At 45.9% G+C, this 23,536-nt stretch overlaps 1 protein-coding gene across 1 annotated transcript in view; it reads left to right on the top strand.

Moving 5' to 3' along the window:
• Nucleotides 1-23,536, top strand: part of LTK (leukocyte receptor tyrosine kinase) — a 621,554-nt gene that overhangs the window by 582,851 nt on the left and 15,167 nt on the right. Inside the window, exons 25-26 of the mRNA XM_069638785.1 lie at nucleotides 9,429-9,521; nucleotides 14,395-14,496. Of these exons, the coding sequence (XP_069494886.1) occupies nucleotides 9,429-9,521; nucleotides 14,395-14,496 (195 nt within the window). The remainder of the gene's footprint in view (nucleotides 1-9,428; nucleotides 9,522-14,394; nucleotides 14,497-23,536) is intronic.

The following is a 23,536-nucleotide window of genomic DNA, read 5'->3' as shown; positions in this document are numbered from 1 at the left end:
GGGAAGAGGAGCAGAAAGCCCGGCTCTCCATAGAAAAGGGGTCTATGATACAGGCCCCCCCCCCCCAGGAAATCCCAAGAGTTTCCTGTAGGCCAGTCCTCAGCTGCCCACAACGGACCCATGGCATACAACCTTGCAGTTTACCAGCAATGCCCCCTGAGGAGGGGCACACGCCATACTATATTTGTTTATATAAATGTATGATATTTGTTTTATGCCACGCGCACACTGCCGCCATGGCTTCCATTGTCTTGCCCCACAAGCAGCAGGTGCTGCTGTAACCGAACTCAAGTGGTACTTCTGTAGCAACCTCAAAGGGATGAAAGGCGGAGTCAGCCCTGTCACAAGCTGCCGCAGACCTCCGCAGCAAACGCCGAACTCACTGAGCTGCCTTTCAGCTGCATCCCTCTGTTGCTCCACGTGGCAATTAGTGCTCCCAAAAATGTAAACAATAAGAATGTATATGAATGGAGGCAGAACGAGCGTGGACGTCTCCAGAAGGCAAAAATATGAAGAGGAGAAAACAGTCATGAAAAAAGAGAGCTAGAATGAACCACGAAGCTCGTAAAGTTACGGCATGGCTAGTGAGATGGCTCTGTGAGTTAAGGGCTCGCCTCCGTTCTTGGTGCTCTGCACGAGTTCCAGTCCTGGCAGGGCCCCCTGGGCTGTTTCCCATTTCCAGATTGGTGAAGCTGAAACGCAGGGGTGGTATTGCTACAGATACGGCCTGGAATGGTATATTATTGAAATGGCATTGCTTTGCATTTTAAAAGGTGGTGTCCTTCGCCCCATCTGTTCGTGTGAGGCACTAGCGTGTCGGACATCGGCAGCGAGCCTCGTGTAGATAGGGTGAAAAGGCAGTTATTTGAAGATACGACGGTCACACTATACACACATCATAGGTGCAGAGGGCGGCTCGGGCATAACATGGACTGCTGCACCACGTGACCTTTCTAGGACTACTCCGTACCCCCTTCTTCGGGAGCGCCTCCCATGTGAGTTGCAGTTTGCTTTGGGCATCTCCTGTGGGTGCCTGTTAAGTGCTTTGTGTGTTCAGAATATTAAGTGCTGATATGTTCCCAGCACTACACAAATAGCATGCTGGTAAACACTCACCTTGTGTTAAAAAATGTCCTACTTTGTAAATTCAAAAATGCAGCTAGAACATTATGAAGATGCTGTTTTTAAAATAAAAAATCCCGTGCCACAATCATTTCAATATATATCATGTAAATGGTAGCATTATTAATATTGACCACTGAGTGGCACTGTTGCTTCAAAGTAAATAAATAAGACGGTAAATGCGGCGCCGCAACGGGGTGTACCGAAATGCCGGAGCAGGACATTTCGGCACGGTCGCGCAGCCAACTGGCCGCACTGAAATGTCCTGCACGAGTGCTGGAGGAGGGCTTCAGGAGGGAGGTGTGGGAAGGTTTTTTTCCCCAGCCCGATTGTAGCCGACACGTCCACATAAAAAGAGCCTTGACATAGCCAATATGTCTACAGATGACAAGTGCTTTCAGAGCTATGCACAAAGTGTATAATGTGTCAGCAGGCAGGCAGGGAATTGTGAATTCAATGGTCCTAGTGTCCCACGCCTGGCGTTTGCCCTTTTAGATACGTATGCTCAGTGGTGGAAATGGAAAAAATGTGGTGGGGAATCCCACAAGGGCCGGGGTGGGGGAGGAGTTTGGGGGAGGTGGTTCAAGAAGGGGCGTGGTCTAGAGGGGGCGGGGTTGGTAGTGCCCGATCAAATAAATACTTTTTTTTAAAAAGAAATAAATAAAAACGCCCGCGACGGCAGCATTGCCTTTTACCGCCGGCTTTGGTGCAATGCACAGTGCTCGCTACATGTACAACTGATTCCTTTCAGTTGTACATGTAGTGAGCATTGTGCATTACACGCCAGTGCCAAAGCCGGCGGTAAACGGCAATGCTGCCGTCGGGGGTGCTTTTTTCGTCATTTTTTTATTTTTTATTTTTTATATTACAGCGCGGTTCATAGGCTTGGGTGGCTGACTCTGGCCGGATCCCGAGATCCGGCTACACATCTGGTGCCGGATCTCGGATCTGCCGAGAGCCGGCCCAGTGACCAGCACTGCGTATGCTAATACAATATTGCTATTATGCAACCATGAGACATCCATCCGAGGCTGCGAAATTGTCGCTCTGCATTTTTACAGGGGAAATAACCCTCCCAGCATATGCACGTACTGGCTGAACACACTGGACTCCAGTGTTGCTGGAACATTATACACGTTGTGCATAGCTCTGAAAGCGCTGGGAAAGACATGCACTATTGCACAGTTTAATTGCTGCAGGTCTGTTACGATGCACTACCACTATTTTGCCCTTCTCATTTAACAAGGCCAAATACATTTTACATTCCCCGGCCAAACAGCACCTGTCCCAAAAGTCAGTTGGGCCCATGAAGACAAAAAGTACAAACCCTACCCCCTCCGTGTCTTGCTCAAGTTGGTGTACCACTGATGTTCTATTACTGTTTGAACACTGGTGTGCATGCCACATTTCGCTGTTGTGGTGCGGCGCAGGACTGGCGCGCCAAAACATCCCAGCGCCAAAACATCCCGTCGCCGAACTGGCTGCGCCGAACCGGCAGCGCCGAAACGGGGTGTACCTCTAAATGCACGGTACACCCCATTTTGGCGCGGCCAATTTGGGAGGTTTTAGAGCTACCATGTTTCGGCGCGGAAGAACAAGTATTTTAATTAAATTTAAAAAATTGAGTATAGATGTTGTTTCGAACCCTTACCTGCAGGGCTGCGAGACCGACGAGCTAATGGAGATGTTATCGTTTTCATATGCACAAGTTACTTATATTGACATGGGTTATTCAGAATACATTATGGTTAATCTAAGTAACTTGCATATTAAATTAATAAGATCTCTACGGTCTTGTGGTTAACAGCTCAGGCTTGCAACCCTGCAGGTCAGGGGTTCGCAAAGCCATCATTCAAAATGTATTATTTTTGTTTAATTACAATTTCAAAACAGTTTTTAATAAACTTGCGCTGAACCGGCCGCGTCGAAGAGTGCGGGCCAAATCGGCTCCTGTGGTGAAACGTCCGTGGCCAATCGGACCTCGCCAAACCAGCGGTGCCAAAATGTCCTGCTCCGCTAAATGCAAACAATATCTTACATCAGGCTTCTATCCTTCAACAACAGGAGATACATACATGAGCATACACGTCAATGTAGTGAAATGTTACCTGGGAAAGGATCATTTGAATTTAAATTGAAAAATACAGTAACACTTTTCGAAGAAATAAAATGTGCACTAAATTGGTCTAAAAAACACTTGCAGCAAAGCTGGAAGTTACACGCCTTTTATTTATTTGTTTATTGTTTAGAGCGCAGACCTAACTCGAGAGCAGCGGAGCGCTGTACAGAGTGTTGGTAGCCAGCATTTGGGCCATATCTTCTAACAGTAACACAGTACTGTGTGGTCCGCGCGTAGGTATGTGCCTGCATTGGATTTAGTCCTTGGTCAGGTGTTTATGAAAGAACCATGTTTTCAGAGATTTGTGAAATTGGGGAATTGTGGGGGCATTCTGAACCAACACCGGGATCGAGTTCCAGAGGGTGGGTGCATGACAAGAGAAGGAATTGTTTACGATCCTCTTGGCGGACGAGTTGTGGTTGAAGCCGGTTGGTCGATTTGCTGCTTGAGGAGCGTGTGCCAGCAGATATGTGGAGCTTAGCCGCCAGGTACGCTGGTGTGTACTACTCGTGGCTGCTTTGTAGATGATACATGCCGTCTTAAACAGTATCCTGGCTTGGAGAGAAAGCCAATGTAGCTTGTGTAGAATGGTGGTGATTCGGTCACATTTCTGTTCTCCCTTAATAAGATGTGCTGCAGTGTGATGGACTGCTTTTCAGGGAGTCAAGTAAGCAGCTAGGAACCCTGTCAGCCGAGCATTTCCCCCATCGATGTGTGAGCCCACCAGGGCCTGCAGTACGGTCCAGAAGTTCTGCACCAGGATGAAGGGTTTGATTTTTCGAAGGGTAGAGATTTTGAGCAAGGCTATTTGGGCCTTCTTGGCTATGTGTTTCTGGAAGGACAGATTGCTTTCAAGGGTGAAGCCTAAGGGTTTTGCTGAGTCTGAGATTTGTAGATCAAATCCTTCTAGGCGCATATCATTGAGCCATTGTTGGACAAGTTGTTTTGCCAAGCAGACCGGTGAGAATGAATTCAGTCTTGGATGGGTTTAATTTGAGGCAGGCAGTCGACATGCAGGTGTGAATGAGGAGTAGGTAATCGCAGAGACAAATTTTGTCCTGCGCACCATTTACTCTCATGTGCAACTGAGTATCGTCCGCATATTGATGGATGCCTATATTGGGATCTTGGAGGAGAGCGCCCAGAGACGCCATGTAAAGGTTAAAAAGGATTGGTGAGAAGATGGTGAGAAGAAGGACCCTTGGGGGGGCTCTGCAGGAGACCTGGAGTCGGTTAGAACACGTTTGAAATGACGTGTTCATGAGATGACTCTGAGCACAGGCAATAGCTTTCAAAAGGGAGAGTGCACTTCCCCTTTCTGTGAAACAGGAACCTCTGCGCCCAGCTTGCGTTTGGGAGCTGACGAGGCTTCCACTTGAAAGCCACAAGTATAGCCTTGTGTGGTCCAGACTACGTGTGATGTCAGTGCATACCATAAACCATTGCTGGATGACTGTAAAGTCCAGAAAGTCCCTCAAGTTGAAACCAGAATGTTAGACGCTTCCATCAATGGCCGGTCCAAGGCCCGTGGGGAGTTTTGTACACTTTAGAACAGTGATTAGTTAAGACAGTAGCAGTCTAAAATACCTTTCTGACCTTTTACAGGCCTTGTTGCCAGTCTGAATTTACCGCCAAAACTCGTTTGCCATTTCGGCCACCCAGTTCCATGAATTTACTACAGGATAACGAGTGGGGTTGGGTGGTGTTAACGTTTATTTTAGGAGTCCTAAGACTCACTAGGGACGTTTGGGGATTTACCCCGAGCAGTAATTCTGCCGCAGTAAATCCTCCTTTGTCTGGAGGTAAAGTCGATGATTTACCGACAATAATATGCTGGAGGTAAATCCCCCACTTCGTGTCCAAAGTCAGAATTTGGCAGTGCAGTGAAACAGTGGTAATTCTGATGAAGCTAAAAAATGTGGGCAATAACGGAACGACCGTCAGAAATGGACTGCGCCACCGAACTAGCAGTGCGGCCACTAGTTTTTATGAAGTCTGAACCAGTTTACTAAAGAGGGTAAAAGAGGGAGCTGCAGATGTAGGAATGGGCTGAGTGTGAGCTCCTATGACCCAGAGATAGACTAGAGAAATTTGAGCCTGTAACAGCTTGGGTTATATAGGAACCTGTGTGATGAGAGCCTAACCCGTTCATTTTCACCTACGGGGGGTTCTGCTGTAACTCATGAGGGACAGTGGGGCCATCTCCAGTCTGTGCATTTTGGTAGAGGAAGGGGTGAGAAGACAGGAGTGGAATGAAAAGGGTGACATGTCTTCATAAGAGGTAGAATATGGGGCACTGTACCATTGCACTGTAAAGTCAACTATGGTATCCTAACTCAGGTTGCTTCGAGTACCCCACCTGCAATGTGTTGCTGCAAGGAATGCCAGGGGGAGGGATTGGCATTGCAGTGGCTAAGTGGGCATGAGGTTTCTGGGTGACCAGCCATCCACATTATGCCTCGTCTCCCAGACTCTTTTCCCCGTTCATTTTGGGTCTCTTACAAAAGTGGGGTGCAAAGAAAGAAATCAGGAAACAGCCCTTCTGGTGGTATGCTAATGCACCTGCCCATTGGCATATCAACTCAATGTCAATCAGGGCTGCGCCAGCGCTCTTGCAGTTCAGGAAGAAATCCAAGACCTCACTCTTTAGTCGTTACCTGGGCGCTCCACAGGCTCCTTACATTCCTACATCACAATCCACTCCCGCGGCCGGAACATCCTGCGCCACATACTGTAAACCCCCCTTACCTTAAACGTTACCCTCAACGAAGCAAACACGAATACGGTGCCTTCTAGCTAGGTGGGCACTTAATAAACCCCAAATAAAAATCCCATTGACTGATCTGTTTCCGTTTTGTTCTCAGGCTTAAAAAACAGACAGAAGAAGCGTTCAGCTGGCACCTTACAAAACGACCGACTTATAAGTATTTTACCAAGAAGTCCTTTATACTAAATGTTTTTAAGCAGGCCTGTATTTGGACTTCCACATGTTCAGGATCCTCTCCCAAAAAATTACCGGAAACTCAGCGAGCCTTTGTTTGTGGCCCATCTGGCATCCATGTTGCCTCACTGCCACATCACTGTTGTAAATTCTCTGAGTCTCTTTGAATCATATATGTGTACTTGGTCCATGATAGCTGGCAAGGTAGATCAGCGAGTTGAGTACTTGCTTCAGTGATCTGTATGCAACCTGCAGTCATAGTTTCGAATCCTGGCAGGGTCGACTCATCTCTTCTTTCCTTCTGAGGTCGCTGAATTGTGTATCATTGCACAATGTCACCCTAACACTGACGCCCAGGGCTAGTGGAAGGCTTCAAGGTCAGACCACCCTGAGCTGAAAAACCACAGCTGCCTACCACACTAATACCCATAGTCACCCTACACTGACTCTCAAGGCTAGTGGAAGGCTTCAAGGTCAGACCACCCTAAATCAAGAAACCACAGCTGCCTACCACACTAATACCCCTAGTCACCCTACACTGACTCTGAAGGCTAGTGGAAGGCTTCAAGGTCAGACCACCCTAAGTCAAGAAAGCACAGCCACCTACCACACTGTAGGCTTCAAGGTGAGACCACCCTGAGCCAAGAAAGCACGGCCACCTATCACACTAAATAACAATGTCACCCTAACACAGACACCCAGGACTAGTGGAAGGCTTCAAGGTGAGACCACCCTGAGCCAAGAAAGCACGGCCACCTAACACACTAAATAACAATGTCACCCTAACACAGACACCCAGGGCTAGTGAAAGGCTTCAAGGTGAGACCACACTGAGCCAAGAAAGCACGACCACCTATCACACTAAATAACAATGTCACCCTAACACAGACACCCAGGGCTAGTGAAAGGCTTCAAGGTGAGACCACCCTGAGCCAAGAAAGTATGGCAGCCTAAAACACACTGTAGGCTTCAAGGAGAGACCACCCTTAGCCAAGGAAGTACGGCAGCCTATCACACTAAATAACAATGTCACCCTAACACAGACACCCAGGGCTAGTGAAAGGCTTCAAGGTGAGACTACCCTGAGCCAAGAAAGTACGGCAGCCTACCACACTGTAGGCTTCAAGGAGAGACCACCCTGAACCAAGGAAGTACGGCAGCCTATCACACTAAATAACAATGTCACCCTAACACAGACACCCAGGGCTAGTGAAAGGCTTCAAGGTCAGACCACCCTGAGCCAAGAAAGCACAGCCACCTACCAGACTAATAGCCATAGTCAGCCCAAGACTGACACCCAGGGCTAGTGGAAGGCTTTCATGTCTAACCATTCTGTGCCAAGAGACTATGCTCAGCTACAACTTGGCTAAACAACCTCACTGCGACACGGACACCCAGGCGCTGTGAAAGGACTTAAGCTCTGGCCACCCGATGCCAATAAAATCATGCCCACCTACTATACTAATGAACAGCCTCACCCCACCACTGGCCATCAGGCATTGCAAAGGGACTCAAAGCCTGACCCCCCCCCATAAGCCAAGAAACCATGGCACCGACCACACAAAATACAAACTCACACTAACAATGACCCCGGCCTCAAGTCTGACCGCCCTGAGTTAAAAAACTACATTCAACTTGGTCTTGGATGTACAAACGCACCTTAACACTGACATCCAGGCGGTGCAGAAGGAATGACATCCTCACCACTCTAAACCGAGAAACTGCAGCCACTGAAGACCGTGAATAACAACCTCACCCTAACACTACCTCTCAACCATTGTGGGAGGCTTCAAAGCCAGGCAACGCAAAGCCAAAAAGTCCCGGGAACGATAGCTCAGCGCAAACAAGTGCTCGCCTTGGAAGCAAGACAACACGGAGCAACACAGGTTTGATCCCCGGGTCCGTACCTAGAAACCCATGGGTGTTAAGGGCGTTATAAATAACCTATCATATCATAGCACCCAGCAACCATAGCTAGTGGGAAATTAGAAGCACTGCCCCACCCTTGAAAACTTCCCTAAGAGAACCTGCTGAAAGCTGAACATCTCTCGCCACCGAGACAGACGACAGATCAGACATTAACTGCAAATGCCGCCTCACACTGCATAATACATTTAATCATTTAATTGAGACTTGTAAACTAAAGGAGGGGTCATGACTGCTCAATAATGACATACCCCCAAGTTATTGCCAGAGGCGCTGCCAGAAGCCATACGTTGGTGTGGGGTCATTATCCCCAACAATCATGACCCTTCCCAACGTCTATAAGGCCATTGGTACAATAGGGTTGTGCAACTAAAAACCAAAGCGAACGATTTTAGGCTGCTGCTCAATACAGATGGCCTCAATATGAGTTGGGTGGTATTCCGGCAGTACATCCACCAGAATACCACCCACTGGAATTACCGTTACCGCCACTTGGTGCAGTGGAATTAGCGCCGGATTACAAGTGGTGGTTGCAGAGTTAACCCTCATTTTTTTAGTCCATTAGGGCATTTTTGGCAGAAGGTGGTGCTGCCGGTAAATTCCCCACTCCAGGGCCATACTCGTAGCATGGTGGTGCAGGAAAAGGGGCAATGATTGCGTTATCGACAATTTTTCCCCAAACGGCCATGCTTGTAATGAGCCCCAGAATGTTTGGAATGAAGTTAATACCAGAGATTGAGGACTATGATGACATCAGTGTGCTAATGAATCATAATGTACACAGGAGGCGAGGGGGGGGGTGTTTAATGGTTACCAGCCAGCCAGTCTAGCCCCTCTCCGAGGCAGAGACGTTGCTAGGGGGCTATAGCCCCTGGTCTTTTGGTTGTAGCCCCGGATAGAATCTCAGGAGCCACAACCAAAAGGCTAGCTAGCCCCGAGTCCCCACAGTCCCGACATTAGCCAGACCTAGCAACACCCCTGCTCCGAGGTATAGTTGGTGGCACCCTAGGCATGGTCCGCAGGGCTGTTTTTTAACATCACCCACAGTATTTTTAGAATGGGGCCTAAATGGTCAAATCTTGGGAATGTTCTCAATTGGTCATGTGTAGTGGCAGGCGCTGGAAAGCCCTGAAGGACATTGTTTGGGGAAAAGCTCTGCCCTTTGGCATATGAAATGATTGGCACCATTAAGTAAGGTGAATGGGAGAGCGAGTCAAATGAAGGAATTCAGCTTTCCCCTTCAGAGCCAAGTTGTACACATATGCATATATATCAATGAAGCCCTTGTAACACAGCCACTGTTTCTCTTTTACCCCTCAGGGATATAGCAGCCAGAAACTGCCTTCTTACCTGCGGCGGCCAGGGTCGTGTGGCCAAAATAGGAGACTTTGGAATGGCTCGGGACATTTACAGGTAGGTGTGTTGGCGAAACGCTCTCAAGGCAAGCATGGTCGCAGAAAAAAGATGCAAAAGCTGTGTGAAGTCTTTTCACAATCCAGGCCACGCCCCTATGCTATGTTAATGTGGAAGATCATTTGTACCGCGCACTATCACCACCGGAGCAGTCCCCTGACGCTCTGGCGGATCAGAAAGGTAAGACTGTGGGTTTGGGGGGGTTAGTAGGGTATAGCGGGAATAGGTAGAGCAAGAGTTGTAATGTTCTGTTGAGAGCTTCAGTTAGTTTTGCACCGTTTGCTGAGCTTTGGTGCGATTTACGGTTCGGTAGATTACCATGTGCTGGTGTGCAGGGCTATGTGTGGTTTGTTTGGTCGTTGAGGGGCGCGCCGAAACACGCTGCGCCTCTTCTTTAAATAGCATTTTCCTCTTGGTGAAACTGAAGCTGGGCCCCTACGTTTAGGGGCCCTAGGTTTAGTGCCATCATTGCCAGGTGAGCAGTAGAGAAAATCCTTTTGTTTCTTGCCTTATTTGGGATGCAGCAAAACCTGCATAAATTGCTCAATAAACATGGTCAATGGAGCTCAAGGGTCTCAAACGTCTCTCGAGCCCTGAGCATGTCTTTACAGTGCCTTCCTTCGGATGGCGGTGAGGGAAAGGATCTTAGCAATGGGTGGGCGTGTGTGCGTGCGTGCGTGCGTGCCCTATTTCTGTTTGCCATTGTTGTCCAGCAGTCCGCTGCTTCAAAGCTAGGTTTGCGATATATAAAACCCAGACTGTATGCAGTCCTACAGACCTTCCATACATGTGCATTTGTTCACACAAAGTAGTCTATTTACATCTGATTCCCAGCGGTTGCCTTGGCACCAAGTTGAACATAACATTCATTGCTAATGGCGTGCTCCAGTCATTAGCACAATGCCATATTAGGGAAGTTGAAGGCATGAAAAAAGGTTGAGGCCCTCCAACTTTTAGGGCATTTATAAAATTAGTTTTTTGTGATCTGAGTTTTTATCATCCCTTTTAAAAATAGTAATAACATTTGCAAAATCGAAACGGCATCTTAGATGTGGTAGCATCTGAATACTGGAATGTCTTACCTCCTCACCTAAGAGCCGAAACTTCCTTCTGGACCTTCTGCAATGGCCTCAAAACTTGGCTTTTTCCGTAATAAGTTTAACCTCTGCTCTAGTCTCGCCAGCAACCATTGCCCTACATCTTGGACTAAGCCATATACTTCAGCTGTCACCCTCGGCTATGATCACATGTTTATAAGATAAAGGTGTTTTTCTGTAACCAGCGCCTGACTGCCTCCGGGTTTTGTGCGCTTTATAAATATGCAAATAAATGTTAATGTCCAGCTGAAGCTTTACCACCCACTGAAATGGGGATCTGTGTGATCCGACTGCGGCTTCTTTTACCACAACACCCCCCCACCCCCAACACACCCCCACGCGCACCCTACTTACCTTGCGCCAGTTCCCTTTCACTTCGTGATCGGGAACCAGCGCCGCAGGGTCTTTTTCTTTTCTTTTTTGTTTTTTATGGGCAGCTGCAGGGGTCCCCCCCCACTACACTGTCTAGTATATTGAGCGGGGTGTTGCGGGGGACACCCCCACAGCCCAGTTTTATTTTTTTAGTTTTTGGTGTGCTGCGGGGGTGTCCCCCGCAACACCCACTCACCATATTGTACAGTATGGTGAGCGGGGTGCTACGGGACACCCCCGCAGCCCCTGCAGTGTTTTTTTTTTACATGCATGCCACCAAAGGTTCGAACGTTTGGTCTTTGAACCTTTGGTGTCATGCATTTACGACCTTTTTGTACAGGTCAAACTTTTTTTCCCCGGTAATTTCTACCGATACCCTGAAATGGTACCAGACAGGGGGACCGTGAAATTTATGGTGTTGTAAAAAATGACCAAAAATGTACTGTGCATCTGGTATTTTTGCCGCTGGTGGGAATGACTTTGCCATTTCCAAGGGGTAGCCATTGTGACCAGAATGGGAGACTTGTAACTCAGCCAATATCGGTCGTATGGAACGTTACCGTTGATTTCTTCGACTACCCTTTCCCCTAATGTGATTTCACCAAATCCATTTCACCGGAAATGGTAGGGGAAATGGTATATGTGTAATGCATTACTGGTTACTAGACAAACAACAACACCACGTCAGGTCCTCTGGGACACATCACATGCATACCAGCACTCACCCACCACCAACATACCGTATCTTGTGATACAAGCCTCTACAGCGCCTACATCCCTATGTACCCATCTATATGTCTAACAACATTTCTCACTGGCTACTTGTTATCTGCTTTTAACTGTATTCTTGTAATTTGTATAATTGCTGTATTAATATCAAATGTATTCACCCATGCCTGTAACCATATTCTTGAGCGCCCATTTACCCCTGGGTCTGAAACGCTATACAAATAAAACAAACAAACAAACAAGCATAGTAGGTCGGCTGTGGGGGGTAAGGGTATAATTTAGGGTAGGGAGGGGTGAGGGAGGACTGCAAGGGTCTTCCCCGCATTTAAAAAAAAGAAAAAAAGAAGTGGTCTTTCGATGAAATGGATTCGATTAAATCTCCAATAGGAGAAATATATTCGAAGAAATCACGTACATCCCATAAGGACCGGCCATTGCATTGGGAAAGGACTGGTTTTAAGAGAGTGGAGCTGGGGGGATATCTTTCTCTTCATTTGTTTTTGATCCTTCTGTTTTCTTTCCCAATATCCTCTGTTCACTACGGGGCAATTAAATGTTAGTCGAGACGTTGAAGGCCGATGCACATTCTGTTGAGTGCATAGTGAGATGCAGGTGTAACGTGGTCTACAGACAGCACGCTTCCACTCACTTCATCTTCTTCTTTGGTTGGTCCCTGCCCTGCTTCTAGTGCCTTGGTTATGCTTTTTGTATAGTTTGTATTGTTAGCGCTCCTATACCTACGGGTCTTGTCTCAGCGCTATATAAATAATACAATTAAAATAAATAAATCAATGTATGTGCTTGTTTTATGTGGCGGAAACCTAGCTGTCCAACCACGGAATGCTGTACAAGGGGTAGGTCGAGGTATAGATATCCCTACGAGTTTCCCATGATCCGACCTTTCACGCTGGACTGCGGGGTCCCTGGAGCCACATCAGCATTGCCCTCTGCCCCCTCCTTCTGCTATGAGGGGGAAGCAACGTCTGCTCCCATGTATTACCCCCTGGCAGCGGCAAGTGATTATGCAACTGACCCCGCGTAGCGGGCCCCCTTGCTTAGATTGGGGCACTAGTAGTTGCCCGCCGGATATCCAAGAGCTTCAGAAAGGATGCAGAGGATATGCATATGCACAGGTTGTCAGGTAATATTGTATCAGCATCCTTCTTGTTGCCCTGGGGACAGCCGGGGATATGGCAATAATAGCTGCTCAGGAAACACTGGCACTTCTGTACCCGAATAATATGCTCTTAAATTTCACTTCTTAAAATAACTTGTGGAAATCGATTCATACATTTGAGTTTTCCCAAACGAGCTATATTGCGCAACCATTGCAAAGAAATTGCAGTGACCATAAGGAAACATTTAATAAAACTGTAAGAGATAGGATAGATTTGGATGGACAAGATTTGAAGATTTCATTATCTTGATGTCAGGTTTTGTAACTTGGCACCGCCGGTGGAAAGAACTAGATTAGCACTGCTGCTAGTGAACAGGGCCTTATCCATGTTTAACTGTAGTCTGGCAGGTCATTGGTCATGGAAAAGAAGAAGTCTGGCAGGTCCTTGGTCATGGAAATGATGAAGTCTGGCAGGTCGTTGGTCATGGCACGGATGAAGATGTTTGGAGATAAATCTAACACACTACCCTCATTACAAGTTTGCTGGTCCAGGAAAATTGCTGGTAATTCTGTGACCAGCAATTTTCCCGGGTGGGGGTTCACTGATTTACCTCCAGCCAACAGCTGGAAGTAAATCAGGCCCTCACTTGCAAAAGACAGCTGGTATTTCTGGCACCAGTATAACAGGTGCCAGAAATACTGGCAATCCCCTCCATGGAGTCCTGTGGGCTGCTGGAATATCCTGGTCAGGTGCCAGTAACAGTAGGGTCAGTACCGTTAAACTTGTAATGACGCCCATACCTCTCTACGAGGCACGCTGTGGAGCTACATTGATTTCAGAAACCCTAATATTGAACACGGTATGTTTAAAAAAGCTGTGTGCAGCTGAGCTGTGTGCAGCTAAAGAGGACAGACAATGAATTTATCTGTCTCAAGCTCAGTGTTGTGGGCCTGAACGGGCTCGGTCATAAGGACTCCAAACAAAAGTACTGAAGCTGAGCAGCTGCCAGCAAGTCCCTGGCATAACTTCACAAACCAGGCATGGAAAAGCTAGGATATTGTCATTGGTGGGCGGTTCCTAGGATCAGGGCCTACAATAGACTTGAGGAAATCAAAGTTAGATTCTTGTCCCAGAAGCTCATTCTCCGACAGAAGAGAGTCTTGCAAATATCCATGGTTAGGAAAAGCTCAGTGTAGCCAAGCCAAAACCATCCAGATCAATTGGCCTACCACGCCCATAATCCCTCACCGGCGACAATGCTGGCTGGGGCTGATGGGAGCTGTAGGCCAAAATATCTTGAGGGTGACAAGCTGGCTCCACTAGGACATGAATATGGCCAGGCCCACTAGGAAGACATTCACTAAACTTTGTTCCTGGCAACTGCCTTCGGTTTCAAAGAATGCCCATCCAACAGTGTAGAATGATTAACCATGTGTGTTCTTCCCCATGCCTTTGTGTTTGTTGGCACTGGTGATGAAAATCAAACTCTGCCCGAAAACGCTTATAGTGCTGTCTTTCTTATGACTCCTCCTCTTAACTATGTTTATTTTGTACCAGGGCCAGCTACTACCGGAAAGGGGGCAGGGCCATGCTTCCTGTCAAGTGGATGCCACCGGAAGCCTTCCTGGAAGGAATATTCACTTCAAAAACAGACACATGGTAAGACCTCTACGTCCTTGCATACGTGCGCAACCTGGCCCTGTGATGTTCAATACATCTGCGATCCGCAGAGACTACCGTGGATTGTAGCGGAAATGTGATGAAGATTTTAAACCCATCAGTATAGTCCTGACTAGTATCCCTGTACACAACTGTCGCGCCATGGAGGCGAGACTGTAACATGCGTAAAGTGATCTCACCTCTGTTAACATATCTGTCTGGATAATACCAGTATGCATATTGCTTATGCCTTCCTTGGGATGACCATCAGTTGTAGATACGCCTCTCCTGGTAGCACAAGTTCATCTATGTTTTAGCACCTTTTGGTTGAGTTTATTATTATTATTATAAAATTGATAAAGTGCAAACTAAGGGCCGAAGGCGAGTTTATCATCTGCGAAGAAGCTGAATCCTTACACTCGCCGATCTTGCAAACTTTGGCTCACTGGATCTTTTAGACTACAACTCCCATAAGCCATAGCTAGGCTATGACTTATGGGAGTTGTAGTCTCATTCCGAGGGATCATCGGAGTCATAGTCTGAAACAGCTGGAGAGCAGCTGGTTGCATATCCCTATAAGGATATTTTACCATCTTCGCAATGTGGATTAAACTGTACCAGGAATCAAAAAAACATCTCGGGACACTAAAACGTTCTTGTAGTGTGAGCACCGACAATGTCAGAGAGTGTTCACCTACAGGGCACTTTTCAATTTAGGAATGTGGACAACCCAGCGCTGATAGCTCTAAAACTGTTTCTAGAACTGTGGATCCTACCAGGGTAGACACAGCCATCGAGTACTCAAGGTCATCCGTATATCCCCCCACCCCCCAAAACCTGATGACTGTGCCCCATTCTCCAAAAACCAGAACCAGTGGCACGGGGCTTTGAATTAGCAGCCGTCGCCCAGTCACACTCAGTCCCAGTGGTCCTTCAGCTTCTGGATGACCACAACACATTTCCCAAGCAGCTCTAGACATGGCTGTTCCCACTACTGTAATACAGCAAAACAGTCCTTCTAGGCACTCCAATAGCGCCTAGGGGCCACATTAGAGGCAGATAGGTGGCTCGGTGAGCATTTCGGGTAACATTACAAATGAGTACAGGGAAAACACATGTAAGTAACAAATATAGAGTGAGGTGTTAATACATAAAACATGGTACATCATTTTGACAGAACAACGACCTTCTGCTAGGTTGAGAAATCAATTTTTTAGAATGTATATTTCTGATATGAAAGGCCAAATTCTTGGAAATCCTACGCACTCATTGAGCAATAAAAGCACGATTTTGAAGTGGGTTTTGCTTTCTGAATGTGGGGAATACATCATTGTGTGCATGTGGGATTTATTAAGCGCAAACATTATACAGCACTCTACATAGGAGACACACCTAAGGAGTAACAGGGAGGACATTTTAGGTATGGTAGCAAACCCGATTACCAGATACATTTACTCTCACTCATACGTTTCTCTTTTTATATATTTTTTAAAAAACATGTATTGCTATTGTTTTACATGATCTTGCCTATTTTGGTATTTTCCCCTTCTTTTTAAGAATTACACTCCCTATTGGGAGCACCTTAGGAAAATGGGAAACTAAAAATGATGAATCAGAGCCTGGCATTCACACTAGGAAGAAGAGGGGAGGGGGATGAAAGTAGGTTTTGCACAGCATCAGGTGTCGATCCGGGGGCACGTGACGCTATTGCACCCTGGGAGCTTCAAAAGAGGCATCTTGGCAACTATCCTGATGATGTCACAAAAGATATAACCCCTCCACCCTGCACCCATCCAGTCTTTTGGATGACCTGTTTTCGATTCCAATTGGATCCATGGAAATGCAATCTTTTTAATTTTCTTTTGGTATTTTGTGAAAATGTAGGCATCAAAGTGCTTTACAGAAAAACAGATCCCAAAAAATTAGAGGAAAAACAATACTCAAAAATTACGAAAAACATACAATTTAAAATATAATTTAAAACCGGCCTAAGGACACACAGCATTATGTAAATTGGCAGTAAGAATCAAACATTGAAATACAGTGAACAGGTCTGATTTTTGAATACCGGAACTCTTATTTCCAGAAGCAACGTACCAGCGCCCTTTCCGGATTGCCAGACTACGAGAATGCCTGCAAGAGCCAGGGCTCCCTGCAGGTCTGACCTGCCGAGAGCGCCGGCCCCTGCAGTCAGGGATTTCACTGAAGCACCGTCACCATTAGCAACACTGATGGTGCTTCCGTGTCCCCATTCCCATGGAGTCCTATTGGAATGGGTACCTAGTTTCCGCCGCCTGACATCCCGGGCCGCTGGGACTTGAAATGACCCAGTGGCGCCGGGATCTCAGGCAGCAGAACGGTGTTACAAGATCGGCGTCCGCCGACCTCGTTATGAGGCCCCACGGCAGTTTCTGTAAGGACTGACATATAGTTTCATGTTTCAGAAAACATGGCGGTGCCAGGTGCATTTTGGGATCCACCATCTTTCAAATCCTGTTAAAATCAACTTAGCCTCTCGGTAGGATGCCTGGATATGGGGGGAAAGATAACTGCACTTTTTGTTAAATAGGGGTCTATCCACCATGGGTAATTAACATTGAGCCTAAAGAGAGGGGACACGTTTCAGAATCTACCAGCATCCATTAACAACCAAGCATTAGTATGCAGCAGTACCTTGACCCCAACTTAAAGCCTGACAAACACTGGGGCGCTACCTCCAACAGAGCCATCATTGCATTGGTAAATAACTAAGCAATACTTTACTTCATCACTTCCTCACAATCTCCAGCTTCCCCTAATGATATGATACCATCTTGGCCGTATCTGTCTTGTCTGCAGGAAAATTGCAGGGTCCTTAACCTCAGGCCAGCTCCTTAACACCTTTAAATGTCTGCCAGGCTTATCTACACAGTTCCCTGTGTGTCCAGCCTGTGTTCACTGTAGATGAATTTGAGCAGGACACTCACAAGGCCAACCAGCACAGCTCGAAGCCAGCAAAGTCGTGAGCCTGTCAGTCTAGGCCGTGCTCGGTGTTGTGCCACAATGCAAAAGGCCATGTAACAAGACAGAAAACCTCTCATGCCACACCGACCATCTATCCCAGGCGGCACAGGGCTATGCAACATAGGCCTGCCCCACTGGCTGGGGCCTCACTCTTCCCTCCGGCACAGCCTTCACCTACCACTGTGCAGGCACTTCCGCCCCTAAAAGACAGCTAAAGAATCTCTTTGTTGTTCTATTTCTGTGTTACTATTATAGCTTGAATATTTTTACTTATATGGTCTGGATCACTAGTGCTGCTAATAGTTGTGCCTACGTTAACGCTAAGACTTTAGTCTCAGCGAACTTTGTATTCCCACAGCATTGTTTGCTCTTCGTATGCCGTGTAAATGACACAAACTACATTTCCCATAGATCTGGTAGTCATTTTGAAATCACGTCAGGTGCGTAAGCGCCAGCTCGTTGGAGCCGGTTTGTTCTGGTTCGTTTCCATTGGATGTTCTGCTCTTTCTCTTTATTTCTGTAACTTCTTTTCAATAGTATAACCTGGTGACCTTGATATTATAATGCAAACTTTGAAAAATAACCAGTGTAATCTCGTCTCATCTATACAGAGGAATCGTAGAGCACGCCTTCGATTAGAGGCAGATGAGTCAAGTTCTGCTAACACTGATAACGACTTGCTCTGCGCTGGACATCGGAATAGGCTTGATTTAATTCACCTACCTGTTCTGACTAATGCATGTGCAAAGAGCATAGATCTAAACCCCATAGCAATTCCATCAATAGTGAATTTTGTGGAAAATGCCCCAAAACTTCAAGACATATCACCACTGTCTATAGAAGAAAACAATACTACTATTAAATGTGGACTTTTGAATACACGCTCTATGGTGATGCATGCAATTGAAATCGGGGACTGCATTACAGAAAATAACTTTGACATTCTCATTTTAACTGAGACAGTGCTCCATGATGCAGCTTTACACTCTATAACACTTGCAAAACCTGATGGATATAGATGCCTGCACACTGATCCTAAGACTGGACGAGGGTTATGGTGTGGCTATGATCTTTAGACAAACTCTAGATTTTTATATCTCCACACCTGGATTCATGGGAGGCACATCAACTTAAATTAAATATTGATTCATCACACTCATTAAGTATAATAATTTTATATAGGCCGCTGCGAAGTCCCCTCTTTTTGAAGAACAACTGCTGGCATTTATTGGAGGCTTGTGTAAAGCTTACTCAGCAGTTACCTTGGGGATTTTAACTTATGGGCCAATAATTTGCAGGATATGGAAGTGCAATCTCTACTGCAAACATTGTCATCTTTGGGCTTTTCACAACTGGTGGACAAATCGACACAGAAAGCAGAACATACACTTGACTGGATATTGTCCAAAAACCAGGAACTAACTCTACAGAATGTAGAAACATGCCCCTGGTCTGACAATTTTCTCTTGCATTTTAATTTGTCGTTAAGACTTGAGAATATGCCAAAAGAATCAATGCCACTTAGGGAAATGCGCAATTTAAAAAACATTACGTCTGAAGGTTTTCAGTCAACTGTACGACTTTTATTACCACCCTTAGCTGGTGGACTATCTCTGGAGGAATTTACTGCTGCCTTTAGGGATGCGAATAACACAGCATTCGACATTCTCACCCCCCTTCATTCTTCTGAGAATAAGAAACAAAAAGGCTACAAACTCTGCTTCTCTACAGAGCTAATCTCGGCCAGAAAAAATAAGAAGAAAATCTGAACGCCGCTGGCGAAATTATCCATCTCCTCTCACACTGACTGCATACAAACTATCAGTCAAGGAATATAAGGATTTGACACTAGAAGCTAAAAGACAATCTCTTAATACTAGAATTGAAAGAGCCTATTTGAAGTCCAAGGAACTCTTTACAGTTCTTAAAGAACTTAAAGGTCCTATTACTGAATCTAGATTTAGTATAGATGATGGCTGGTGTCAGGACATATTGGACAGTTTTTGTCAGAAAACCCAGCTTCATCAAATGCGTATTAAAAAAACAATTGAATCACAATCCTTAGTAGAGGATACAGTGATTTCAAGCTCGGATTGCTCCTCTCAAACTACAACTCTCTTCTCCTTCACTAAAATGACAGAACAAGAGGTTTCAGATCATAGAAGGGCTCAAGCCAACATCTTGCAAGGGTGTTATATTCCCCACTACCCTTGTTAAGGAATTTGCAAGTACACTAACCCCGTGGGTCAGAGAACTTGTTAATCGGTCCTTTTCTGAGGCATTGGTTCCGACTGTTATCAAGGAAGCCTGGAGTACCCCACTGTTGAAAAAATATAATCTAGACCCCTTGGTACCGTAAAATGATTGCCCCCATTACAAACATCCCGTTTATACTTATGATTCTCGACAGAATAGCTTATACACAACTTCAAGTATTTGTCGAGACAAATAATATCTTGGCAAATGAACAGTCCAATTTTTCAGAATTAATCATGGAACCGAGACGGCTCTGTTGGATTTGAAAACCAATATAACAGAAATTATAGAAGAAGTAAGTTCTGCACTAGTGCTTTTGTCGGACCTGTCTTCTACTTTCGACTTGGTCGATCACGACCTACTAGCAGAGAGACTTAACCAGTATCTTGGTTAAAATCCTTCTTGGGCCCTAGAACTGCATGTGTTGCTAAGGGAACCTCACAGTCAGAAAGGTTCCTGTCACTTGTGGGGTCCCCCAGGGATCATATTTGTCCCCAGTGCTATTTAATATACATATCAAATGCCTGTGTGATCTCCTTAAGTCTATGTGTGTGCAATTTGCAAAATATGCTGATGATACCCAGATAGTTGTCAAACTATCTGGGATCTACGAAGAGGACATGGCTACCATAAATGAGATATTTTGGGCAATCCAGAAATGGATGGCCCTAAATTCTCTAGCTCTCAATGATAAGAAGACAAAGTTGCTTATCATTAGCACACCCCATAGAATGAAGAACTTAGATATACGATACAAAGCTTTTGTGATAAATGCTAACACTATCCCTGTGTCCAACTATGTTAAAACCTTAGGAGTGTTTTTTGACACCCACCTCTCTTTCCAGAAGCATGTCTCCCATCTTAAATCATCATGTGCCTATTTTATACATCTTCTGTGGCAAATTCGTCCTTACTTGTCAGAATACATTAGAGCTTCAATTGCAGCAGCTATAATCAACACCGAGTTAGACTACTGCAATAGCCTACTCGTGGGAACAACCAAGGGCAACATCAGGAGACTTCAGGTCATACAGAATTGCACGGTTCGAGCCATCTGTGGGCTGAGTCGTCAAACACACATTACGGAATATAGGAAGAAACTACACTGGCTTTCCATAGAGCAACGACTTAACTTTAAAGGGTCAGTCATTGTTTTTAAATGCCTCTCGAGTGATGCACATGCAAGAATAAAAAAAGCCACATCAAAGCAGACTTTGCAATCGAATAACCAAATGTTATTGACCCAACCACGCACGACCCTGAAGAAATTGGGTGGAGCAAGCATTAATGCATGAGCCCCTAAAATTTGGAATTCGATCCCTCTGCAAATAAAACAATGTGTGACATTGCAGCAGTTCAGGAAACGTCTTAAGACATTCCTCTTCGAAGCTTAGGTTCAATAACACCTAACAAATCTCTGACATCCTGAAATGACTTTGTCAGTCACTATGCCTAGTGACTATTCCTACTCCCCCACCACTTCTGCTTGTTCATGTTTTTCTGTTGTTTGTCTATGTGAGCGCCCTGAGTCCTTTGGGTTGGTGTTGCGTTATATAAGAATTTATTTAATTAGTTAGTTAGTGCACCTATCAGCCATTGTGTCCATTTTCTACAACCCATCATGTTCCCCCACTCCTGCGGAACTGCACTTGCCCTCAGTAGCGGAGCAAGATGCCTCGATTCAGCCTTTAAACAGGGGGTCTGACAGTTGCAGGGGAAAACCATCCAAAGTACAGATGATGGTATTCATGTTGATAGTCAGAGGGGTCCACTAACGATTTATCTACAAAAAAAGCCCCTGTTTCAGTGGCTTGAGCTTACTTGGGCTGCAGCTTTCTTGCTGGAAGCTCACTGGCCCCTCTCCTTTCTACTTGCGTCTCTTTCAAGGCTCATTCTAAATAAATAAATATCATTCAGATGATGTACTTTAAAGAACTTCAGCAAGGTCCAATGGAATTATAACATCTAAAGTTAAATTCAACAAATGCTTTAGAAACTCCTAGAAGTTGTTTGTTGGTGCACTCAGTGGTGGCACGTCCATAATGAGCCACGGGGCGCCAACCAGCCACCCATTATGGACAAGCTAATGTCGACATAGTGAATAACAGAGCACTCCCTTGGCTGCGGCATGCAACTGCGGAAGCTCTCTGGCCAGGTCTGTTAATGGGTAAACACAGTTTCATGGAGTACCTCAGCCATGCATGCGCAATGAGACATGCAAGGCCAAGAGTGTTTTACTTCACCAACCTTGTATGGCCCATTGCTACACTAGCTTGAGTACTGCACCCTGAAAAAATTCTTAAGGAGCACTCCTGCACCTAGCCGCTGGTTAGGAGTGCCTTGTGTGGTGTGATCCTACCACTTTGCGTATACGCCAGGACCCAGGACCCTGGGAGAGGTGTTGTATTGGCACCTCCTACTGCTTCCATGTTCCTGTCTGCAAGGTGCACCCAGCAGGCCCTCGAGGGGCAGGACGGGGTGTGGGCGGGGGGGGGATCGGTTTGGCAGCGTGAGCCTGAAGCTGCAGCAAGCATGGTTGAGCGGGGAAGCTAATTATTTTAAAACAACTTTGTGCAAGTGTGAGTGCGTGGGTGTACATATGTATGTAGGCATGCCCGTGTGAATATGTCTTGTCTGTCCATGCAGTGTGCATGTGGGTCTGCGTAGTATGCAGTGATTGAAAGACCCAGTGCAGGGAAGAGAGAGGCGGTACACAACAGCATGGACATGTTCTGGTATGTCATTTATCCTTGTGTTATAAGCACAGCCAGCATGGACATGTTTGTTGCAGCTGTATGGCATTATTTCTGGAATTATGGGCAAAGACAAAATGAGTGTTTGTTCTTACATGGAGATAGTGGCCAGTATGGGCACAGCCAGCATGGGCAACTTTTTTTTATAGTGGCGTTGCATTATGAGCAAAGGCCAAGTGAGTGTTATAACATTAGGGTACTTGCCTATATAAGCACAGCCAACATGATTGTGTTGACTTACAGTAGCATAGTGTTACTGGCATTATGCATAAAGCCAAAGTGAGTGGACTCATCTAGGGAGAATGGTCTATATGGATACAGCCAGCATGGACATGTTTTCTTACAGAGGCATGGCATTATATGTATCATTATGGGGAAAGCCAATCGGAGTATTTCAATGTGAGGATACTGGATCATATGGGCATGGTCAGAAAGGGCATGTTTTCTTGAAGTGGCATGGCATTATATTATTACTTTCATTCTGGGCAAAGTCAATTTGAGTGTTATTACCTGGGCATACTGACCTATATAGGCACAGTCAACACGGGCATGTTGTTTTACAGTGGCATATAATTCATACTGGCAGCAAGGCCAAAGCCAAGAGGAGTGTTCTTACATAAGGATACTTGCCTACATGGGCACAGCCAGCATGGACATGTGGTGTTACAGTGGCATGGCAATATCACTGGCATTATGTGCAAAGCCAACATGAGTTTTCATATGTGGGGATACTGGATCATTTAGACCAAGCCTGCATAGACATGTATTATTGCAGTTGCATTATGGGCAAAACCTACATGAGAGTGCTCTTATGTGGGTATAATAAGATATATGGGAATACAGGTATATATTGGCATTGCAAACATGACATGTTTTTGCAGCGAAAGCACTGGCACTAAGGGCAAAGTCAAAATCAGGGTGTTCTTATATGGGAATACTGGAATATGCAGGCACAGCTAGCAGGGTTCTACAGCTGCATTATTGGCATTGTGTGCAAACCCAATATTGCTGGTTTCTTTTGTGAGGAT

Source organism: Ambystoma mexicanum, chromosome 14, assembly GCF_040938575.1.
Source record: "Ambystoma mexicanum isolate Mex_15411 chromosome 14, UKY_AmexF1_1, whole genome shotgun sequence".
Lineage (NCBI taxonomy): Eukaryota > Metazoa > Chordata > Amphibia > Caudata > Ambystomatidae > Ambystoma > Ambystoma mexicanum.
The sequence above is the reverse complement of the archived record's forward strand: the minus strand, read 5'-3'. Positions and strand labels throughout refer to the sequence as shown.